This window comes from Chionomys nivalis, chromosome 11 (genome assembly GCF_950005125.1).
Source record: "Chionomys nivalis chromosome 11, mChiNiv1.1, whole genome shotgun sequence".
NCBI classification, from domain to species: domain Eukaryota; kingdom Metazoa; phylum Chordata; class Mammalia; order Rodentia; family Cricetidae; genus Chionomys; species Chionomys nivalis.
This window is the reverse complement of record NC_080096.1, coordinates 23926813-23951691: the sequence shown is the minus strand read 5'-3', so window position 1 is coordinate 23951691 and position 24879 is coordinate 23926813. Positions and strand designations below refer to the sequence as shown.

Genomic DNA, 24879 nt, shown 5'->3' with positions numbered 1-24879 from the left:
CTAATTAATTAACTAAAGAAACAAAGCTAGAAGTGGTGTGGTATGATAGAACGCTCAGGAGACGAACTCAGGATGGGCAAGAGAGCTGGAACTGGAGGGGCCGTTTTCATGGATGGCTCACTGAGGGAAAGAGCTTCGCCCAACTACTTCCGGAGAAAGGGGGAGCAAGTCACAGATATGTAAGAGGAAGCGTTCTAGAAAAACTGGCAACCAAGGCGGTCAGTACTCCTGGCATATTGCAGGAACCCCAGGGAAACCTGTGGAGTTGGCGAGGAGAGGCGAAGGTCAAGGAGAAAGCCAGTGAGGCTGTGAGGAGAGCAGTTTGGCCTTTGTGGGTCATTTACGGACTCCAGCTTGAGCTCCACTAAAGAACTCCAAGTGGGAACAAATGTGGCGTGGTCTGACTCATGCCAACCCAGGGTTCCAATGACCTTTGCTAAGAGCAGCTACTCAGAGGCGAAAGAGAAAGCTGGAAGGTCATGGAAACCAGAGAAGAGGTAGCAGCAGCTTGGGTGACAGATACGGAGATTGTCGGAAGTGGCTGTAGATATTGGGGAGGATTTCCTGTGCGGGATCATATGTGGTTTGAGAGCCAGGAGCCAAGGAGGCCAGTAAGGAACATGTAAAGCACCCAGGGCCTGGCACACAGCAAGTGCCTGGGCACAGCTCTTACCCCTGCTGGGCATCAGTCAGCAGGGCTGAGTCAGCAGCAGGGGCCAACTGAGACGCAGTGAGTCGTGATAGCTAGGAGAATGCCCTGGATGACTGGAGAAGCCAGACCAAAGGGCTCTGATGAGGAGAAGGATGGGGCTTTGTCACCAGGAGCTCTGTCATTCGCATGTCATTCAGCAAAGAGCAGAGGACCTGTCGAATAGACAGAACCAAGACTATTATGTAACCCATCAGACAGCCACCCAAGTTCCACCCCTCAGTGACCTCCGGAACTCAGCTTCCCCTGACCCCAAGTCAGCCAGTGTGGGCTGGGTCTGACTGGACGTATTGGCTCAACCCTCCAGCCACATCTTCCCATGATGGTAACGATGCAACAGAGAAGTCTAGTCCAGCAGGTACTTTTTGAGGCTTTGGATCCAAGACCTCCAAATTTCCAGTGGCCAAACCTAAGGTCAAGGGATAGGAGAGAAATATACCTCACTTCTGCCATGGCTACAAAAATCATACCACAGGGCAAAGCTATATATAGCTGAGTGGTAGAGTGCTTGCCTGCTAGGCATGAGTGCTGGGTTTAATTCCCAGTACCACAAAATATCCATATCACAAATGATACAATATGGGGAACAGTGACAATCTGAGCTTGACCTAGTTTGCCACTCCCTGTCTGGGCTGGCTCAGAAACTGGCTGGGGAAGAACCTACAGAGTAGCAAACACACAGGCGGTGAACTATTCATTCATCAGCTTTCCATTGCTATAACAAATACCCGAGGCGAATCAAATTAAAAAGAAGAAAGTGTTGTTTGGGCACATGATTTCAAGAGGCTTCTATGGTCTATGGGTTGGGCCTATGGCAGTGTAGTCCATGCTGGAGAGAGAACCTGGTGGAGGAGCCACTCACCATAGCAGCAGGGAATCAAGCAGAGAAACAGGACGAGTCTGGAGACCAAAGAATCCTTTTGAGGACACATGCTTCATGATCTAACTTCTTTCCCATAAGTCCCACTTGCAGAAGCTTCTAGCACCTATTGATAGTATCCCAGACTGACAATTGAACCCTTAGTACATAGTTTGGGGAGGAGCACTCCAGGTCCAAACCTAGCTAGATGCCCACAAAAGACTCCCAATGCTCACAAAAGACTCTCGATGCCCACAAAAAGACTCCCGAAGGAGAAGATTGAAGATAGTTCATACCCAGGAACCTCAATAGTAGCAGAACTTCACCAGGAGAGGGCCTCCGCAGGTCCAGAGCTCTTCAGATGTCACAGAGGTGGCAGAGCCCCTTTCCAGTCTCCCTCAGAGGTCGGTTCCTTCATGGCAGAACCTGCCACTCCTTGCTATTTGACTGTACAGGAAGTCTCTTCCCATGGACGTTTATCCTAAGCCAAGAGACAGGATAAATCTGACTTGAAGGTGTGTCCAACCTGTGGCTCATGTGGACCACATGGAGCCCAACACAGCCATGAATGCAGCCCGATAGGAAATCATAAGCTCACTTAGAATGAGATTGTTGTTTGTCGGCAATGTCTTTATTGTTGCTGCTGGATTCCATGGTTTTCAGGAGGTGGATGATAATGTTATGCCACCATTGTCAAAAGAGTGGGCACCCCTCATTCTACAAGAACCCTGTCCAGGTCGCAGACTCCCTCTCCAACTGTCTTCCCTTCTCTGTCCTCTCTAGTCAAGAAGCAAATCGAACTGAAGTCCCGAGGCGTGAAGCTGATGCCCAGCAAAGACAACAACCAGAAGACGTCTGTGTGTAAGTGTCGGCTGGCCTGCCCCCTGTGCCAGGGCCTCATGCTCGGATCTGAACCTCTGGTGCCGTGACCAGCTGTGGCGGCAGGGAAGCCAGCCTCTGCTAGATGACTTCCTTGGTCCCTCCCTCCCTCCATCTGCGCATGGCCTCGCTGAGCCTGCAGCCAGGGAGCAGCCCCAGGCTGCCTTTGCCTTCTCTTTCCATTGCCTCCCTCCAATTCCCTCCTCACTTCCCATTCGATCTGCAGTCCAGGGAGTCATTACTGTGCATTTCTCTCTTTATTTTTCCTTTTAAATCACTTCCACCTGCTAAGACAGTTCTCTTTCTGGCGTCTCTTCAGGCTGGGATCTGGAGGGGTGGGGGTCAACTCCCAAGGTCGGAGGTTGAAGAGGAGGAAGGGGCAAGTCTAATAAGCCCCACCATGAGTGTTGGACGTGTCTGGGCAGAGCAAAGTGGGGAATTGGGTCCTGGCTCTATGGGTGGTGGTGAAATCATGGTGGCACCCTGCTTGGGCAAATTGCGTCTTTGAGAACTTGTTCCTGGTACCCTGGTTTGGAAGATGAAGAGGTCTGGTGCTGGGGGATGGTCTAGAGCATCACGTCCAGAGAGACACACCTGATTGGTCTGTGATGAAGGGATATAGGGTATGAGCCTTGGGGTGGGGTGCAGACACTCTGTCTTAGGCTACTCTGGTCCCCGAGGGGACTGTGGCTGTTTCCTTCCTGTCAATCCTTTCAGCTGTCCTTGTCCTCTTCCCCCTTGCCATCCCTGCCCTCTGCTTCCCTCTTCTCTGTTTCTTCTCCTGCCCCATCCTGACTCACCTTCCTGCACTCATTTTTCTTTAATTACCAGACATACACTTGGGAAGGAGAGATGGTAGAAAACCACCAGGTTCCCAAGGTCTCTGCTGGTATCTGTGGCCACGAGAAGTGGGAGGCAGAGGCAGTTGGGAGCCTGACTAGAATGAATCAGAGTGCGGGGGCTCATCCCAGTCTCAAGTCCCCTCCAGTCAGAGGTATTGGTGGCTGTTGGGTTAATCTGTAGGTCTTTGCTCCAGGAGGCTGGATGACAGAAGGAAGCTAGGGGACCCTGTTTCTGTGCTTGACTAAGGACATCAGGATCAGAGATGGGACCAGCCCAGGACCATACAGAGTAGCCATGGAGACTGTATGAGCCAAGACCACTGTGGCGTCATTGTACACATTGCCATAGAGCCAGAAACAAGCTCAGAGAAATGCTTAAAATTGGGGGAACCAAATATTTATCCCACGCTACCCGAGAAACTACTGGCTCAGTTTTAACATCTGTAAAATGGTGATGCAGAACCCTAGCCTGTCTTCCTCCCACAGATTGGGGGAAGGCAGGCTAGGGTTCTGCATCGTATTTTACAGGTGTTAAATGCTTAGGATGCTATTGGATCTAAGATGGGCCTTCTCTACTGTAGAAGGCCCACAAAGTAGCTGAGAAAAAATACATGTGATGTTGGGGGTGCATTTATCTTAGAGGGAGTTCATGGTTTTTATCACCTATACCTTTCCTAGCTGTCCTCAGCAGCCTCAGAAAAATGAAGAATATATATATATATATATATATATATATATATATATATAATATTTCTTATGACGAAGTTTTAATTTCCATTGTAAGACTTCCTCAAACAGGGGTGAACTTGGCTCAAATTGCCCTGAGGTAGCTGCTGATACCTGCATGGACTTTATATTCTGCCCAGACTCCCCACAGACAGATGTCTTGAACTCAGGGAAGGGGCAGGCCCTACTGATTTCCTCCTCTGGCCCTGGCCCTGGCTCCTGGCAGTGCATCTGTTGGCATCTCCCTTCATTTTGGGTATAAGGTGCTGCCATAGATTTCCCTTATTATGGGGCCCTCAGGGGTGGGGTCGGGATTACCCCCAGTAGCCAACAGCAAGTCAGATGCAAGTATCTGGTTTAGGCTGGCAGTGGAGGTAGGAAGTGCTGAAGACAGGGGAATGCCTTTTGCTTCTGCAATCCACATAGTCATCTGATCCTGGGATGTCAGTTTGCTTGTTTCCTGGAGAGCCTGGTATGTCTTCGGAGGATGTAAGTATCTTGAGAAAGGGTGCTGGCTGGACGTGAGTTGCCTCAGTGGGTTCTAACTTCCTGGATGGTGCCTAAACTTCAGGGACTGGCTAACTTCAGGAAGGCAGGGCAGCGGGCTTTGTCATCCTTGGCTCTGATTCAGCCTCACTTACTTCCTTGATAGTGGTCAGAACTGAATGAGAGAGCAAAAGAAGTGGTGGGAACTGCCGGAAGTTCTCAAGGTGCTGCTGAGGGGTGGGTGTTTCCATTGGCAAGGGATTCTGGGTTGGCAAGCCGAATGGGCAGGACCTGAGCATAGAATCTGCTGCAGGAATGGTCCACAGGCTGAATGACAAAGCCATCGGGGGCAGCTCTTGGGATAAGAGACCATCTTCCCCTCCTTACCACCACCTTTAGTTCCCACACTCCTGCTGTTCTGGGGACCCCAATTACTGCCTCCTTTCTTAGCCTGGCCAAACACCATGACTCCCTGAAAACACCCTCTGCTTCAGAGACTTCAGTCTTGTCCCAGCCTGCAGGTTTCGGGGTTGGTGGGGATAGTTCTGTTAAGATGTGGATGTAAAGCCGTAGGAAGTACAGGCTTGATAAGGAAAGGAACAGGGTAAAACCAATGCCCAGAGAGATGTCTCAACCTGGGAGTGTGGAGCCCCCCAAGAGGCCTTGCTGCTATTGCCACACAACAGAGAATTCAGCCGGTGTCTGGCCTGAGCAGGGAACCTGTGTCAGTGTTGGGGTTCCCTTGTCAGCAGCCCCCTGAGCTACTCGTGAGCAGGGGCCATTCCAGGCCTGCACTTGCAGCAGTGAACAAAAGCCTCAGCCGTGCCCCACCTTCCATCAGCTCCCAGTGTCCCCACAGCCCCAGGTTCACGAGGCTCCCGCTCCCCCTCTTCCTGCTGTATCATCTCTCTACGTTGTCTGGTGACCCTCTTTCTGCATCCTTTCCCTGTGCCACACTCCTCACGAGACTCTCGTCACCCTTGACTCAATGAGCAGAGACCTTCCTTTCAGAAGGAAGACCTTTCTGCCGCCTAGGACTCTGTATTTGTTTTGTTTTAGGTCTTGGGTTTGTTTTTCGTTTTGTTTTGTTTGTTTGTTTGGTTGGTTGGTTGGTCGGTCGGTTCGTTGGTTAGTTGGTTGGTTGTTTTATTTTTCTCACCACGTGACCCTGGCTGACCTGGAACTTGCTGTGTTGAACAGGCCAGCCTTGAACTCAGGGAGAACTCTTCTGTTCAAGTGCTGGGATTAAAGGCGTGTGCTACACAGGTTCTCCAGCAGCCCCTACTCCTGTGTATTTAGGATAAGACTCACAGCCCCTCAAAAGCCTTGCCTCTCACCTTGACGCTCTTCCCCCTCCCTAAACTCCAGCTGCACCTGACACCCCTCAATTTCTCTGCCTCACCTTAGTCTTCTCTGCCTGTCTTCTGCCCTTTTCACTGTCCCCAGGTGTCTAAATCTCACTCCTTTAGAAGATCCATGTTCAATATCACCTCCTCTGGGAAAACTTTGACACTTCTCCTAGTAGTATATGACTGACTGGTCCCCCATCTAAGCATCCCTTCATCACCTCCCATTTTTGATCCTGAAGTTTCTTCAGTGCTTCATGGCTTCCCTCAACGGGAAACTCCTTGAAGATAGTGGTCATTCCAGACCACCCTTGGCATATCTCCTGGTACCCAAAGAAACTCTTGTACGAAAAAGGGCTCAATGAGTATGTGCCCTCCATGGAGGAATGAGTGAGTAGGATCTTAGGGAGGGGTGGAGGACCTCTCTCACATTACGGGGTGCTGAGTGGAAGAGGGGAATGTGAGCAGCCCAGAGACTGTTGCTGTAGACACCCCGTAACCCCTCAGTTGCCGTTGGAGTCATGGGATTGGGGGGTCTCTGGCCAAGCTGTCTGCCTGGCTTCCATTGTCAGTCATCCTCTACTCTGGGAATCCAGAGGTATGAGTTTAGTTCAGCCTGACCTATGTGAACCATCAAGAGTAATGAGCAGGCAGGGATGCAGGAGGTGCCCGCTGTGTGTGCTGTATTTGTATCGTCCGTCCTAGACCAAGCTCTGCGCTAGCTCAGGCAGGCATGCATATGGTTTTTGTAAAAAGGTGTGAGACCGTCATAGAAATAGCCCAGATAACATCTGGTTGGTGCACTTGGCCGGTAGCATTGGGAGGGGTGGGGGAGAATATTCTGGTACTTTGCTTTCTGTGTGGTTTGTTTGGGGGGTCTGATGGGAAGCAGGCTCTCAGAAGAAATGTCCGCATCTGAGTTCAAGTCCCTGCTTTGAACTTGAAGCTGCAACTCTCTCTCATTCTTTACCGTTTCTGATCATGCATTCACCTTTTATTTAACTTTCTTTGAGTCATCTCTCCATCTGGGGCTGAGGGGGGAGGGGCGGAGTCATCTCATCTAGAGTCTCCATCCCTGGACCTGGAGTGCAGGATGGGGAGGTCACCAGAGCCTTTGGAGAAGCCACTTCTGGCCACTGGTGTGGGACGAGGGAACAGGATGGCTGTTGGGGAGGAGGACTGTCTCAGAGCCCACAGGATCCCAAAGAATTTCACTTGGATTTTCTTGCAAAGGATTTTTTATCAAAAGTAGTCAGTCTCCCACTTTGCAGTCAGGAAAACCCTGTCCGGTAGAGAGCCCCGACATCCTCCACAGCTCCAGGGGAGCAGGGCCTCATCCTGTCTCCTCCTCCCACCCCAAGACACTGCTCAGCCCAGTGCCTTTCTGAGACTGTCTGTCTATGTGTGTACTGTTTTTTTGCCTTGTAGTAACTCAGGTTGGTGTGTCCCAAGGACATAATATGTGTCCAGACCCTGGAATACCTGAAAAGGGCAAAAGACTAGGCTCAGACTTCAGGTAAGACCTACTGGGGGACTTTCTGGCTGCACATGGGGTGGAGTGGCCTGGTTATGGGGAGGACAAGGCCTGCCCCTTCTGGAGATGGGGTGGAGAGGGTGGGATGGCTGGAGGAGTGACACCGCTGGGGAAGGCTGTGGTCCCTCCTAGTCTGACCTTTGGGAGGATGTCTCTGCCTTGTGAACTGTGAAGAAGCATCACTAAAACATGCCCATGTTAATTGTCACAAAATGAATGCAGCCAGAATTTAAAGGGTCACTCTTTGATGTGTTACATAATGGTGACAGCCTACAGTCATCCGGGGGTACCTCAAAGCCCCTTGGACAGTGAATTTTTTGCAGAGGTTTGAACTAGCAAGGCATCTTCCCATAGTCCTCCTTCTCCACCGTGATTTATGGGCCCCATCCATCCACCCTTAGCCCTAATTGATGCTTATCTCACAGCAGCTTTCTCTGCTCACAGAGTCTCCTTTTAACTCAAACCTAAAACCATCAAATGTTCCCAAACAACTAAGATGAAGGGAACTGTATCCTCCAACAGATTTTAAGTGCTGAACAGAAGAGCCCAGATGAAAGGCCAGAAGGAGAAAGGACTTCCCCTGGGAGATCTGTTTCGGGAGTCAGGGTGTACTCCTTTGGGCAGGGCTGGGCAGGCCCAGGGAATGAACTCACACACACCTTGTCTCCCAGGTTAGGATCCAGTGTCCAGTTCACCTGCAACGAAGGCTATGACCTGCAAGGGTCCAAGCGGATCACCTGCATGAAAGTGAGCGACATGTTTGCAGCCTGGAGTGACCACAGGCCAGTCTGCCGAGGTGAGGCCACCTGCAGAAGGGAGGCCATGCAGACAGCCAGGGCCTGGAGACTGGGGCCTTCCCCCCAGGCTGGCTCTTCTTGCTCTCTGCTGCTCCTTAGCACTCAGGTCCTGCATCTTTGACTAATTACCATGTTTATTGTCATCTTCTCTGTGCCGAGGCCTTTGCTAAGAGCAGGCATAGAGAGGTGGGGAGACAGACATAGTCCCTGCCCTGCGTGGACTTCACAGTCTGATGGGAGAGGGGCATGGAAAGCAGGCTGCTGGCACGGTGCACACAGAGATCAGAACCACACAGAAACAGGAAAGCAAGCCCCCCTTCTACTCCTGTGTTAGATCCATCCATTATAACCGAGACTTAACCCAGCCTTCTGCCCCCGGCGTCCTTGTTGTTTTGCCCATACTCTGCAGTAAATAGACCTGTGGCTTCTGAAGCAATGCTTTTAGCTATACAGAGATATATACAAAGCATTGGCATCCAAAGGCGGCTCTGTGGGCTTCTCTGACAGTGTACCTGTCCTCAAGAGCCCTACTGCCCACCTTCTCATAAGCTGAAGAAGACTGCCTGCCAATGGCCATAAATGATATTAAAACCCTGGAAGTGGGTGAAAGGCCGTCAGCGGGGCAGGACGGCACTCAGCTGTTAGACAGCCCCAGAGAGCAGAGGACCCCTCTCGGAGAGAAGGTCTATCTAAAAGGCCCACTAAAGCGGTTCTAGTCTGGATCCTTCTGACCAGAGGTGATACTTCGCTTTGTAAGCACCTTTGCATCAAGATGAAATTCGTGCAGAGTGAGAGGGGGCTGTGGAAGACAACCAGACCGTTATCATACAGAAGAACGCACAAAGTCAGAGCTAAAACCCGGTCCAACTTGCAAATGTGTTGATGAGGAATCTCAGGGAGCCATGAAAATGTCTTCCAGGCAGTCCTTGCATTCATGCTCGTTTGTTCAACTCTAAGGTGGCCCCCATCTGCCGTGTATGATGGTCCTTTGCTCCTCTCTACCCGGTTATTCCAAAGAGCCTCCGTGGCTACTACTGCCTTTTACTTTTTTTTATTTACAGTTAAAGACACAAAGGAAAGAATCCCCAGTATAACTGACCTTTGGACAGATTCCCTACTTCCTCTGGGCTAACCTCTTCCCTCCAAATAGTACCTGCCCACGCTCGGCCACAGGGTTCGGGGTGCTGACCCGATGATGCTGAGGCGACATAAGCACTTTATGGCTTGGTAGGTGTTAGAAGGAAGGTGGACAGCCTGTAGAGGGCAGGGACCCCTGTTTTGGTCACCACTCAGGACATGGCCTCGTCCACAGTAGGTGCGTTATAACAAGTGTTGAATGAGTCAGTGGAATGGATGAATAACTGAATGGCCCGTGAGTCTAGGTGCAGAACTCTAAGACAATGACTGCACAGAAAGGTTCGGAGTATCCAGTGTGTAGCCCAGGAGACCCTGGGCCACTCTGTCCCTTCAGAACTTCTTTTAGAAGCTCAGGCAGCAAGGTCATCTGACAGTGGTGGGCTCTTTTCCCTTGGAGGAAGTTTGTTCTTAGTTATGACACTTTACTCACAAGAAAAAGCCCAGGATGAGGAAGGGCTAGCATTCTCAAAGGATTTTCATCAAGCCATATGCTCGCTTCTTTTCTCCAGATGTGTTGTGGGTCCCATTGAAGCCATCCCTAGTGAATCTGACACTGTACTAAACTCTCTGCCCACTTCCACTATGCACTGGGCTCCATTCCCCTGTGTTACCCCATTGCACGCCCTACCCGTGTGAAAGTGGGTGGTGAGAGTGGCCACTCAAATCCAACCATTGCCGCAACTCTGTAGCTGTGTGCCCTTGGGCCCTTTCCCTCGCTGAATCCCTTTTCCTTTCCTGCTAAATTGAAGATACACTACCCTGTTTCCCCCACAGCATCACCAAGTGAAGCAGTGAACTTCATTAGTGCTCATTTAGAAGCCACTGGGCCGCCCGCGAGGTTCACATGCACACCTGTGTAGCCTACCCTGCTTGCTGGCCCTTAGCTGGAGCTGGGAGCACACCTCGTCCTCTGGTGGCTGTGGGTTCTCTCAGAAGCCACTCTCTTGTCCTCCCGTGGTCCCGCAGCTCACTAGCCCTGGCTGAGGCCCGTCATTAGCCTTCACCACAGTACCCTCGTTATTGAAGGAGACCACTCCTTCACTGCTTGGGGACTGTGAAATGGAAGTCAGGCACTTGACTGACATGGGGGATGGGGAGAGTTCTCAGCATAGCCTGACCCTCCTGCCTTCTCCTGCCCTCCTCCTTATTGTGCCTCTTGCACAGGCTGTGGAGAGGGAAGGCCAGGGCAATCTTTCCCCAGCTTTCCCAAAAGTCCATCTTAGCTGCAGTGGTCTCCTCCGACAGGCTTTAAGGCATTCCCCCCGATCTTTTCTTTTAAACTAATTGGAATTTCTACTGTAATTGTGATTTTTTTTCTTTTTTTGGGGGGGGGTGGAGTGGGGACAGCTTGGATGAGTGAACCTTGCTGTTACTATTAAAAAGGGGCAAAAGCCCTTCAATTACACGAAGCTCCACGTTGAAACAGGTTGCCAAAAGACGGCAACCCAAAGCACCCTGGCCACCACACATGGGGTATTGTTTTCCCACCAATGCATGTAAAATGTGCCGTGGCTTTAATTATTCACATTTCCACACAATTAATTATACTAAAACACACAGACAGGCAAATAATAGGTTCCCTGTAAACGTGCGAGGGCCACCAGAATGAACCGGATTTATGATTGATGTGACTGAGGGCGATGGAACCGTGCCCTCATTTCGGAAGTTTTGAAATTGATGGTGTGCTCCAGCTTCTCCTTTCCCTCCCTCAGGAGTTAGCCTCTGCCTTGACTCCTAGAAAACCTTCATTGGTTTAACTTTTGATACAAGGCCTCATGTAGCCCGGGCTGGCCTCTACCTCACTCAGTGTCCAAAGATGACCCCGATCCTTTGAACACCCCTGCCTCCACCCTCCAAGTGCAGGGATTGCAGACATATAGCCCCATACCTAGTGTCCTATAAAAGCCTGGTCATGCAGAGCAGGCTAAGAGAAAGAGAGAACATGGGTTGTGTTACGTTGATGTCACCAAACACATGACAGGGAGCGAACAAGAAACGTGGCTCTGTGTATGTGGGCATGTGTGTGCGTCTGTCTCTGTGTATGTGTGTGTCTGCCTATCTGTCTGTGCATATGCATTTAGAATACAATAATTTGGGGTGACTGGAATACCATACTTGGACTCAAAGTTCAAGTCCCACCTTTGTTATTAACACACCGATGGCAGAGAAGACAATGCTGAAATGGATCTGTATCTTTTCCTTCGACTGTAAACTGGAAGGGGAACCTGGGAACTGTGCACAAAGCAGGCTGGACTAAATGGCATGATCATTACAATGTCTGTCTTCCTCCTTAGTGTCCATCACAAGAACAGATTCCTGAGCCAACCCCTTAAACACTGGTGTCCACCTCATATTTCTTCTCCTGTCCCTTCCCTCCTTCCTGTCCCCTCTTTCCCCTCCTCTCCTGTCCCTTCCCTCCTTCCTCTCCTGTCCCTTCCCTTCTTTCCTCTCTCCTCTTTCCTTTTCTGACGGAGATGTCTTAGTGAGTCACTAGAATCCAGCCTCATTGTCCCATCCCTAAGAATGTCCCCAAGTCCCTTACCTGTTTGTGCTAATGACAAAGCTCCCATTTATTAAGCCATTTATACTTGTCTAAAGCATGGCACTAGGCATTTTTCATCCTTTCCTTGTGAGGCAAGTGGCAATAACCATATTTCATGTTGAACTGAAGCTTCTAGTAGTTGACCAACTTGCCCAAGGGCACGAAGCCAATCAGTTGAGCTGTTTCAACCCTTGCTCCAAAGGCTCTGGGCTACTTGCACTTGAGAAGTGCACCTGGACCTCCTTCAGAGCTGGAATGTGGGGAACAGTGTGGAGCAGCTCCCCCACCCCGCTAATGGCTTTGTTTTGACTGAATTTCAAGTATATAGAAAAATTACCATTAACATACTGAGAACCCCCACGTGGGATTCATGCAACTGCTTTGGAAGAGTTAATGGAGAAGAAGGAAAGTGTTGTCAGAGGAGTAGAAGGAAAACGAGGCATGTGTGTTGTTGCTCAAGCAAAGATGGGCCATTGAGTCAGAAAGGTCAAGGGTTAGCTACCAGTGGGATTAAATGACTTGGCATGACTTTGGACCTATTCTGCAGAGAATTGGGGATGGAATCAAAGGAGGACCAGAGATAGAAGGCTGACTTGTTTGGATGGCAAACCTTGAAACTGTGGTGTGATCACTGTTGTCCCAGTGGCCACCAGGCCCTGAAGTTAAGAAGTAAAGAGAGTAGATAGGATATTTGAGTCAAGGTAGGCTTTTGACCAGGTAAATATGAGGAGCTGGAGATGCTGGTGAGTGGTCTTGAGGCCCAGTCTGGATGGAGGAAAGGGAGTCAGGAGAGTCCAGTAGATGGGAAGAAGTGTAGAGGTCAGTAGACTGGAAGGGCCTAGGATGTAGGGCACTAGGGACGTCGTGAACAGGGTGATCCTGCTGGAAGTATCAGTGAGAGGAAAAGAATGGCTGTGACAGCTAGACTCCCTGGTTCCAAGGACCCCAGTGTTCGGTGTGTGGCCCCTGATGTGGCTGCTCCTGGGATGGATGGGACGGTGGTCCAGATCCTATAGAAGGGACCAGCACTTCAAAGGGGCCACCTCTCTGCTTGAGCAGGATACACAGCAGACAGGTTGCACCTTGTGGAGTCAGGAGGAGGAGGAGGTGTTTGCTAAATGGCTTCCCGTTTCCTCCAAATACAGGAAGGCAGCAAACTCATCAGCCAGGAGAACAGAGTGGGGTTAAGGGAAGGGGAAAGGGTCCGAGGAGCATATGGAAGGCATGAGAGGACCTCTGAGTAGCAAGAGCTGGTGAACTAACAGAGCAGGGCGGTTGGCAGCTTCCCTGGAAGCGTTTGAGGTTGGCAATGAGCTTACGGAGACATCAGCTTTCCCTCTCCTGTGATTTTCTTTTCTTTTTCTTTTTTTTCTGTCAAAGTTCAGTTTTGTGGAGAATACTGGGGAGATGATCCACAATTGATGTCTCCCAGGCAACTGACTAGAGGAGAGAGAAGAGAGACTTGGCATTTTCAGAAATGTGATCATAATGGTGAACCATGGGGTCTAAGCTGGGTTAGGATGGAAGGAAAACGGAAGAGACCCCAGTAGTTGCCATGGATCCGATAGAAGCTTCCAGAATTGGCAGGCAGGCATTCGCAGGAAGAACTGGCAGCAGAAGGAACAAGGTGTTCACTGCAAAGACATCAGAAGCAGGGCTCAGAGAGGAGAAGAAAGACTTCTGTTAGGCAGGAGGCTTCGGAGGATGTTGCACTACAGTGGGGATTTGTTGACCTTTGAATGGGTAGTGGGAGGCCAGGTGTAATAGCGCACTGGGGAAGTTAAGGCAAGAGACCGAAGTTCCAGGTCAGCCTAGGCTACTGTAACAAGACCTTGTCAAAAAAGAAAAAAAAAACTAACTTGTGTGAGCTGGGAATTGTGTTCAGGGATGGAGAGAGGTCAGTCGTAGGAGTAGCAAGAACAGGCAGCCTGAATCGAGGTAGCAATCAGATTTCAGGAGAAGCTAGAAGCTAGAGATGGGGCATTTGCACTGCGTATTTCTTGCTCTTGAATTGGTTCCCTGCTTTGCAGTCATACTATTTCGAGTCTAGAATTGGCTGTGGGTCCAGGTGGTCCTGTTTCCAGCCATATAGCACAGTGATGTCCCAAGGAAAGAGTGGGAACCCTAGAAGATGGGCAGGAGTCTTTGGGGAATAGGCTAGACAGGGAAATTGCAAATAGGAAAATGGGAAGATATATTCATTCATTGATCCAGACACTGAGAAACTGCCATTTGGCCAGCCCATCTGGGTCACAGCAAGGAGCTCTCCATCTGCTGGTGGGATCCCTGGAGCTGGCTGCTCAGAGGGAAGCTGTCTGTCTGTCTGGTGCAACCCTTGCCTGACCTTGCGTAGACAGCAGACAGAAAAAGCAGCTGAGATTCCATCCTTAACCAGTCTTAAGGTACTCAGTGCTATCTACAGACTGTAATATTTTAATTAAACCCCTCCAAGTCCTTAAAGTAGTAAATGCCTTTTGACCTATTCTCTCTAATTACCTTCGGCATATTTTAACACACTGCAAATACCATCTAATTCTTAGAAACAAGCACAGGATAAATCGAGTCTTTTGGCAGCAAAATCAGACTTCCCGAAAGAGGTGGGAGATGCTGCCAGGGAAGCTGTGTGAGGATGCTCTGCAGGGCTAGAGCACCGAATCCTCAGGTCCTCTTTGTAAAGGTGAGGATCATATCAGACAGCAAAGCCTCTGTAGAGAAGCTCCCTGGGCTCCCTGGAAGGTGGCTCAGTCAGTACGGTGTTTGTCACACAAGCATGAGGACCTGACTTCAATACCCCAGAACCAATATGAAAAAGAAAAAAGAAAGCTGTGTGTAGCCACATGTACCTGTAGTCCCAGCACTAAAGAGGCAGAGCAAGTGGGGAGGTGGAACTTGCTGGTCGGCCAGCGTAGCTAAATTGGCAAGCTGTAGACGCAGTAAGAGATTCTCTCTCAAAAGCTAAAGTGGGAAGTGATTGAGTAAGACACCCACGTACTCCTGAATGAATGTCGTTAGAGACACACATAGAAGCCTCAAGAAAGCTAGACTAGCACTCCGTAACCTGGGAGGTAATCCTGACTGTAGAGAAAGGAAGTGAGTGTGACATTGAGTCTGGCAGACCCGGGACCTGAGACTGTCCCTAGCACAGGATTCTTCCTGTCTGTGACACTGAGTCTCACAGACCCAGGACCTGAGACCGTCCCTAGTACAGGAGTCTCCTGTCTGTGACACTGAGTCTCACAGACCCGGGACCTGAGACCGTCCTAGCACAGGATTCTTCCTGTCTGTGACACTGAGTCTGGCAGAGCCCCTTTGTTGAATCCTGTCCCTAGCACAGGCGTCTTCCTGTGACGCTGAGTCTGGCAAACCTCGGACCCGTTTGTTGAATCCTGTCCCTAGCACAGGAGTCTTCCTGTCTGTCAAGTATAATTTCACACCAGAACTCACTGAGATGCTCTCACCTGCTCCACTTGGAAGAGAAAGAGTCAGGGGCAGACAGGGGGTCCTCACTCCTTCCGGCCTGAACAGCTAGATTTAGACTGGAAAGGCGAAGTTGCTGAGACCCCAGGGCTGGCCTGTCCTCATCTGTGCCATCCTCCCCAAGTGTGACCACAAAATGAGAGGAGCAGTTGGATACATAGGAGAGCTTGGGGACTGGGGTGTCAAAACCCAGTTCAGGGGCTGGGGAGGTGGCTCGGTGGATAAGGTAGTTGTCGCACAAACATGAGGACCCATGCAAAGGCTGGGTGTGGCAGTGCACACCTGTAACCCCAGTGCTAGGGGTTTTTGGGGACTTGCTGGCCAGCCAGCCTAGCCAAATCAGTGAGCTCTGGGTTCCGATGAGTTGAGAGACTCGGTCTCAATAACTAAGCTGGAAAGCAATGGAGAAATCTGCCCAGCATTGACCTCTGGTCTGTGCACACCCAGGAAACTTCACACAGGCACAAAGAATAAACTCGATCCATATTTAACTCAGTTGTTGGGTGGAGGGACACTAGTGCTGACCCAGAGCCCCTCAAAACAGCCCTGCAACTATGCCTGCTGTGCTCGTATGTGAGGGCTTTCGGGGTCTCACGTATGCCGCCAGCTTTGGTTGTGGTCCTTGAGAGAGGCAGAGCCCTGCTGACATTTTTTGTTAGCCCAGATTCTGGCTGGCCTATAATAAATGTTGGAACTAATGAGCGTGGAAATCAACGCACACAATGAGTAGCGATTCATTATACTTGGGAGGGGGCCCTGGGTCCTGCTTCTCAGACCCCTCAGGGAGGGGCTCTCTGGGAAAGCCTGGAGCTTTGTCGTGCCTGGCTTCACACAGAGGAACTTCCAGAAGTTTGAGGTCATCAACCACAAGCAACTCTGACAGCACGCCCATTTCACATGCTTAGGCCTATTGAGTTTGCGCACTCCATCTTTACTCTTAGGCACTCTGCCTGCAATTGGAATGAATTGCCATGTGGGTGATGACAGCCCAGGCTCACGGAGCCCTTTATTAAAATAGCCGTGTGCTAACGTTGAAAAATGGGGTGGCTAGGACTCCGAGCACATGGTTTCAAAAGGCAGCCAACACCTAGACCCAACGTGGAACCTTAAATGAGATCAATCACCCCTTAATCTAATTAGTTTCAAAGCTATTTTAAAGAGCTTAATTAGATTAAGCCGTGATTGATAACACTTTATATCTACTTGAGGAGAGCACTTCTGATTCACCTTGAGTCTTTACGCTTCCAGTCAAAAGCCTGTTCCAAGGCCTGGGCTGAGTAGGGAATGGAGGAGAGGAGCAGCAGGCTGCCTCTGAAGCCACTCCAGTGACTGGAGCTGGGCCGAGGCAGGCCTTTTGGTAGAGTCCCCAGGCACAGGCATGCTGAGCCCAGTAGGGTGGCCCTCACTAGGACATCCTGAGACTCTAGTTTGGGAAGCCCACAAGGCGGTAGAGGAAAGGACTGAAGTCAGGCTACTAGCCACGCAGTCTAGAGGCTCAGTGCAGCACATCACTGGTTTGGAAAAATAAGCCACAAGAAGGGATGGCACAGGATGCTCGGCACGTCCCTAGGTGCCTATGACCCACCCAGTCCTGGTCTGCACACTCTCTAGGAAGGTGAGCTGCCTTCTCTCGGTGGAGCTGGGGAGGAAGAACAGACTTCCAGAGAGTGTTGAGTCTACCTTGGCAGTTCATCACTGCCCATAAGACAGTGCTCCAGGCACTGTGGTGTCCTCTGAGCCTGCTGGGAAAGGTGGGCATGGGTGCTGGAAGCAGGTGGATCCTGGGTAGAATCTGTCCAGGTGGCGTCGCTTCTGGGCTGTGCGTGGGAGATGGGAAGGGCTGTATCTGCTCTAAACTGAACTGTCTATCTTGCCTCCTCTCCACAGCCCGGATGTGTGATGCCCACCTCCGAGGCCCCTCGGGCATCATCACCTCCCCCAACTTCCCCATCCAGTATGATAACAATGCCCACTGTGTGTGGATCATCACAGCACTCAACCCCGCTAAGGTAAGGCTCCCACAGTGGGGAATCAGGGTCCTGTGGGCAGGTGCAGGTTAGGGACAGATTGCCCACAAGGGCCTGCCAACCCACCGACCTCCAGGTGGTAACTTCTCTGCAGAGAGCCTCCATTTGCTTTTATTGAATTTAAGAAAACATGATAAGCCATAAGGAGGATATAAATAACATTAATCCAAGAAACACTGAGTATCCCTGTCCCTGCATAAGAAGCAGAAAAGAAATCAGCTATCTTGTTGGCGCTCCACCCAGACCGACCGTCTCCCATCCTCAGCACCGTCAGACACAGCCATGGCCTGAAGTGTGTTTGTTATTCTTGTGCATTGCTTGTTTATTATACTCAACTGTGTGTCCCTAGAGTACAAAGCTTCATGTGCCAGTATTTGAACTGCACATGCGTGGAATCTTGTTTTTTTAATGAACTTCCCTCACCATTTTTCTAGGTTGTGTGCAGTCCTACTCTCTGTCATCCAGAACCTTCCATGTATTCATTCCTGTCACACGGGAGGGCTTTTGTTGTTGTTGTTTTGGGTTTTTGGTTTTTTACAATTCCAAATATTTTTGTTATCTTTCAAAAATGTAACACTCTTGCCAGGGTCCACAATAGCCTGTCTGGATCATTTGAATTCTGTCTGATTTGTTGATATGGAGTCCTTTGGTCCATGAATATGGTATACCTTTCTATTTGCTTAGGGTTTCTTTAATGACTCTCAATATATTTGTCCCTATTACAACTCTTACTCATTTCTTGATATATTTGCTCCTAAATACTATCTATATCTTATGTCTCATTAATATAACAGTATGATTCGTATAAACATAAATCATGACTCTCAAAATCCATCACTACATGTTTCTTGATGCTCATTCAAAAATGTAATCAATTTTTGTACTTTGATTTTTCTTTATAAAGAATAAATATCTTGAGACCACTTATCCGAGATTTCCTTGGCACTGACTGTGTTTATAGGCAGTTGACATCTGCAAAGAATGACGGTTTCATCTCTTCTATCCCATCTGTTTATCATTTGTGATGGTGGTGGATTGATGTTGATTGAAATCTGTTTCTTCACTGTTCTGTGTGATGTTTCCTGGAGAATGTTTCTTTTTAATATAGAAAGTCTCCTTTGAGGCTTGGGGGAGTATCTTTCCCATCCTAGTTGACCAAGGCTTTTTATTGAGGACGGATGCTGAATTTTATCAAACAACATCTCACACCCATGATACCATCTTTGTTCTGCTCCTTGATTCTCATTCTGTAGTGAGTAGTGTTTGTTGGGCTCTCACAGCGTTACCGGCCTCATTCCTAGGTCCTCTACTCACCACTTAAGTGTGGACACTGTCATGCTCATCCATCTTTAATTTAATAATAATTTAATCTTATTTAATAATGTGTTTCTGTTTTTTGAGGTCTGGTCTTTTATTTTATCTTTGCCAAAAGTTTGCATCAAAAAAAAAATGCTGGCTTCATAAAATAGTTTGAAAAGTGTTTCCCTCTGCCTCCTGGGATTGTCAGGGGAAAATTGCAATAACTTTTGCCTTCAAAGTTTCGTGGGCTTTTTCAGCCAAAATGTCTGGATCTGGTGCTGGGGGATTAGACTCCAGGTTCAATATCTGTGATGACTAAGGAGTAATCTAGGTCAGTTGTTTCTGTCTTGAGTTCATTTAACTAAAATTTCAAAAGTATTATAAAAGTATTCTGTGTACAGTTATGCTTACTGATATCTGTTAATATTGTGCTTTTGTGTTATTTTCCCTTTTTGATTTACATCTTTAAAAAAAACTCAGTATTGTCAAAAGCTCCATACCTGCTGATCTCTCCAAAGAACTGAGTTTGATTTTGTTGCCATGCCTTTAAAAACATTTTGTTTCCTCCGTTTCTGTTCTCCATATTTTCTTACCTTCTGTGTATTCGGTTTTATTTTATTTTTCGTCTAGCATTTTATTATTCCTTCTTAGTCCATTATTTTCAATCTTATTTCAGTATCTAAAGCTACAAATTTTTCTCTAAGGATTATTTTGACTATACTTCTACAAATTTATATAAGCAACACATATACATATATTTGGAAAGAACACATAATTCCAACATTTAGTTCTGATAGTCCCTAGGTTTTGATTTGTATTTTAAGATTTATTTATTTATATTTTATATTTGGATATTTCATCTGTGTGTGTGTGTGTGTGCCTGGCATCTGAGGAGGTCAGTGTTGGGGGCACTTGTTGGTTCCCTGCCGCCCACCTAGCTTAGACCTGAAATAACCACACAGAAACTGTATTAATTAAATCACTGCTTGGCCCATTAGCTCTAGCTTCTTATTGGCTAACTCGTATATTAATTTAACCCATTTCTATTAATCTGTGTATCCCCATGTGGCAGTGGCTTACCAGCTAAAGTTCTGTCTGGCTCCGGCTGGGCTACATAGCTTCTCTCTCCCTCCACCTTTCTTCTCCCAGCATTCAGTTTAGTTTTCCCCACCTCGTTCTGCTGTACCCTATCACAGGCCCAAGACAGTTTCTTTATTCATTAACCAATAAAAGCAACACATGGAAAGAAGGACCTTCCACACCAGGTCAGAAGATGGTATTAGATCCCCTGGAACTGAAGTCACCATGTAGGTGCTGGGAACCAAACCCAGGTCCCCTGCCAGTACAGCAAGTGCTCTTAACCACTGAACAACCACCACCACCCCTTTCTAATTTCCATTCTAACTTTGGTACTAAAGAATGAACCCCGAGCCTCACCCATGCTAAGTAAATGCTCTTCCACTGATCTACACCCCTAGCCCTGTTCTGAATATCTTCCATTTTCCATAATTGGTTCCTCTTTCAATCATGAGTTATTTAGAAATATATCTGGACTTTTAAACAACGAAAATCTTCTGATTATAAAGTTCTGGTTATAAAGTTTATGTTTAGGAAAAACTATATATTGAATCACTTGAAATCAATTGAGGTGTATTTTTTTTGGATCAGAAGTGGTTATTTTCAACGTGTTCTATGGGTGCTTGAAAAAACATGTTTTTTTCAAGGTACATTTTGCAGCTTTTGTGTTGTAATTTCAACACCACATCAAGCTTGTTGGTTGTGTGTGTCTTATGTCTCAATTGACTTTTTTTGCCTTCTTAATCAATGCCCTATGATGGAGAGATATTAAAATCCCCCACTGTGACTGTGTCTGTCTATTTTTCTCTGAAGTTCTGTCGATTCTTGTGTCCTGTATTTTGCGACTGTGTAATTAGAGACACAAGGTGAACACTGCACGCTTTCCTGGTAGATCAACTATTTCAAAAGAATTATGTAGTGACTCTCTCTTGTTGGTGATTTTTTCCTTGACACTTCCCCACTCCCCACCCCCAGCAATTAGATCAAGTTTCTCATTATTCTATTCAATCACTTTCAACCTTTACTTCATACTTCTTGGTGTTTTGTGTATAGCTGGGTTTTTTTTTAAACTAATAATCTTTTAACTAGAGAATTCAGACTATTTAATCATTTTATTTAATCATACGGTTCTGTCTATTAGAGTTCACTTAAAAACTCTGGCAATATGCATATGCATTTAATAAATCCCAAGTTTTATAATCTCGTGTTTCCTTCTTCCCGAGAGGTCAGGGCTCTGAAAACACTGCATCTCGAGTGGCCGGGCTGTTCCCTGCTGCAGGGGTTTCCGAATCACACCATGGCCTCCCACGCACTGCCCGTGTTACTGCTTAATAAACCAGCACTGGTTCAGGCTTCTGGTTCAGACTTCCCTGTGTGTTCACCGCCTCCCAGTTTCCAGTGGCTTCCATCACGGTCCTACTCCAGAGAATTTCCTTCTTCCTGCTCCATCACCTTGATGTTGCAGCCGCGTTCCCCTTGCCAGCAAGCTTTCTGAGTTCTCTTCCGTCTTGGGATGGTCTCTTTAGCCAGCTCTTAGGAGCAGACCCCGGATGTTTAAATCGACAGTTTCTCTGCAGGTGTATTTATCACTCTGCTGTATTCACTCCCAGCTTGTCGTCACGTCCTTGCATGGTGCCATTTCTGTCTACTTCCTGACCTTCTCCTCATCCTTCCTGCCCGGCATTTCACTGCCCATGTCCAGATGTGGGCATCTCACACAGCTTCCTGTGAGTTCACCAAGCTTCTTGGATCTGTGGCTTGCGCCTCTCCTCCAGTCCTTGAAGTGTTTAGCCGTGTGTTTAGCCATTATCTTTCTCACTGTCACTTCATCTTTATTGCCCCCCTCCTTTTTTTAAGGGGTTGGAAAAAAAGTTCATTTTCCAGCTGGGCGCTGGTGGCACACTCCTTTAATCTCAGCACTCGGGAGGCAGAGGCAGGCGGATCTCTCTGAGTTCGAAGCCAGCTTAGTCTACAAGAGCTAGTTTCAGGCTCCAAAGCTACAGAGAAACCCTGTCTCCAAAAAAAAAAAGTTCACTTTTCTCTGTGTGTCTTGTGTTTCTTCGATTCACATTTTTCCCTCTCCTCTGGTCGCTTATTCTCTTCCTAGATGTTAAATTCACTCACTGAAGACCAATCGTAAATAACATTCACTTGTAGAGCCATCACTGGTCCTTTGTGACATGTTCTTGATCACATTTCCCCGTCCTTGGACGCTGAGAGCCTACATAGGTTTCTAACGAAGCCTCTTTTGTATTCTGTGTCTGTTGATATGAAGTCTGTACATTTGATGTGGGGGTCAGTTTTCACCTCCCATGACTCCCAGAACCGTGTTTCAATCTATGCTGTTTGACTTCTGACTATATGACTAGAATAGTCATAAACTTTGGGAAATATTTGAGACCAAGGCAGAACTTGCTTTCTTTTCCTTTGTTGTGTGTTTGCATGGGGAGTTTGTATTGGCCTCTGCCTGGTGCTGGAGTTCCTCCGGCTATAACCCATTCAGATTTATGTTTTTACCACAAAGGTTTCAAACTGCATAAGAAACATAAAAAGTCCCGTGCAAGGGCCCCTTGTCCTCATGCCCTGTCAGTGTCAAGGGTTGAGCTTGGCCGCTTTCTGCTCCGCTCACAGGGCAGATAGGCCAGGTGAGAGCAGACAGACTGATTGATGGTTCACCCACAGACTGATTTCTAGTTAACCCCCCTGCTGCTTTACACAGGGGTGTCCCCACCTTGGGGAACTCTGGCGTCTGGCTCCTGACCCTTCTTCAGAAGTTCCTGAAACCAAAACTGCAGGTCCCTAAATTTCAACAATGCACTCAAGGCCAAGGCTGGCTGTGAGCGCCAAGTCATTCTCGGAGTCCCCATGCTTGCTCCAACAAAATGGCCACACTCCAGGCAGAGGGCCTTAGACAGCAGACCTTCATTTCCTCGAAGGTCTGCTGGGTAGCAGATGTGATCAGGTTGCTAGCAGATCTGGCTTCTGCAGAGGACTCTATCAGGCTTGTAAGCCCCCTACTGATCTTGTCCTTCTTTGCCCTTACCTCTCTGCATACAAAGGAGCCCTCCAAGACTGCTGCCTGCTCCTCCAGCTCCTCCTTCTGTGAGAACACCATGCCTCTCTCTCTAGGACTCCCTTTTAGAACCCCATTTACCTTACCTACCACTCTAGAAGGCCTGACCCCCAATAAAACCCAAGGGGCTTCCACATAGGAATTGAAGAATGATAGCTTTCAGTCTCTATCATTTTAAGGAACTTTTTAAATTGTTTTGTTTTTAAGTTTTAGTCAACATTTCAAAATCTTTTAGTTCAAGTGCCTAAGGTCAGAGCACAGAAAACACAGGAAGCTGGTTCCCCTCCACAGCATCTAACAAGGAAAGACCCACGTTTTACTACCTTGCATTGTAGAGAAACTGTTTGACAGGGAAGGGCTGCCACAGCCACGTGGAGTGAGAGTGGACCACACGAGCTTGCTACTGTAAGGTTGTTAGGTGGCTGGACAGAGGGTTCCTCCTCAACATAGTCAAAGACGTTAGCTTGGTTTTGTTTTGAACGTGAAGGTTATGGTAGGAGAAAGTCTCGACGAGGCTTAGAAATTCTCTGAGGGCCGGGCGGTGGTGGCGCACGCCTTTAATCCCAGCACTCAGGAGGCAGAGGCAGGCGGATCTCTGGGAGTTCGAGGCCAGCCTGGTCTACAAGAGCTAGTTCCGGGACGGGCACCAAAGCTACAGAGAAACCCTGTCTCGAAAAACCAAAAAAAGAAAAAAAAAGAAATTCTCTGAGGAACACTTTGTGTCCCTCATTAAGCAAAGCTTCAGCATGTATGGAGCCTTGGGACCCCATATTGGCTCTTCTACCACATGTCAAAGAAGAGGTTGCTCCGGCCTCAGCTCCTGGAGTGAGGTTCTCTGAAGAGAAAGAAGGTCCTTCCAAAAAGAAGGTTGCTCCTAGCACCTCTACAGGTCTTAAAGAAGTTTCCAGAAGTGGCTGAGGAAGACCAGAAGGGTTGAGAGAGCAAGACAAGCTTTCTCTGTAAATCTCAAAGAAACCCCAGGGCCCTGGTATTGGGTGGGAGGAGAGCCAGGGCGCACACCCTGCAACAAGGAGGACTTGGGCCGATATCTCAAAGCTGCAACACTGAAGTGGACTGGCCTCCTGCTGGCAGAGGGGCAAGTGCCCACTTTCTAAGCTGCTCCTGGAAGTGGTACCTAGGGGAGCCACCCCAAGACATCTCCTTCAGCAGAAAAGCCCGGTGACTAAGTCCCCAGTGGGTTTTAAGAGATGGCCATCTGCTTGGTCACCGACTCCAGGTACACCGTCTGCTTGAGGTTGCTAGCAGTAAAGATGGGTGCGTGAGCTAAAAACTAGAGTACAAAGAAGGCCGGCTGGAAGGGGGGCCGGGGTACTGGGGGAAACCCAGAAAGACGTCACTAACTAGTGTGTCAGAGGTACTCTCACAAAGGAGTCCTTTGAGCAGGGCTGTAAGGATGGGTAACTAGGAGGGAGCACAGGGCAGAGCCCATGCAATGGTGCTGAGGTTGGAGCAGCCTCTGAAAATGCAAGTTATTCCCCCACCCTGGATCAGCCACTGAAGGAAGGACAAACAAGAGCCACATCAAGAGTCACCCACGAGCTCAGTCCGGCGGTTTAGATTCTATCCCGAAGCCAAAGAATGCGAAGCTGAATGTATCAGACTGTCGTGAATTAACAATTATAGCTTTTACTGTACATCTATTCTGTGCCAGCCATTGAGCAAATGAATCCCTCTATATATACGATCCATTGCATTTTCTTAATTGCATAATGGATTAGTTTTTAACAGACCTACCAGATGGGTGAGAAAACTGGAGTACTGCTCAGTTAAAGGTTGGAGATGGTTAGCACGCATGGTCGGGAAGTGGCAGGTCCAACCTCCATCTTTCTGGCTCCAGTGTCCACAGTCATAGCTGTGACGCTGTCTGCTACTGACTGGAAAGGTGCAGATGGGAGCTTCTGGGTGTGGTGCTGTAGAATAAGCAGGGTAGGGTGAATCGGAACAGCCTTGGAGTGAGGGAACTTGGACGAAATTCCCAGGGCAGCAGTGGAGGGGGGCAGAAGGTATACCAAGGAAGCAAGACCATTTAGGAGGCCGGTGCCCTTAAC

At 48.5% G+C, this 24879-nt stretch overlaps 1 protein-coding gene across 7 annotated transcripts in view; it reads left to right on the top strand.

Moving 5' to 3' along the window:
• Positions 1 to 24879, top strand: part of Csmd2 (CUB and Sushi multiple domains 2) — a 543351-nt gene that overhangs the window by 282930 nt on the left and 235542 nt on the right. For 6 of the 7 annotated variants that reach the window (XM_057784125.1, XM_057784122.1, XM_057784124.1 and 3 more), the window contains exons 7-10: positions 2352 to 2429; positions 7276 to 7363; positions 8053 to 8177; positions 17222 to 17343. In XM_057784125.1, the coding sequence (XP_057640108.1) occupies positions 2352 to 2429; positions 7276 to 7363; positions 8053 to 8177; positions 17222 to 17343 (413 nt within the window). The remainder of the gene's footprint in view (positions 1 to 2351; positions 2430 to 7275; positions 7364 to 8052; positions 8178 to 17221; positions 17344 to 24879) is intronic. The other variant, XM_057784126.1, reaches the window with a different exon arrangement.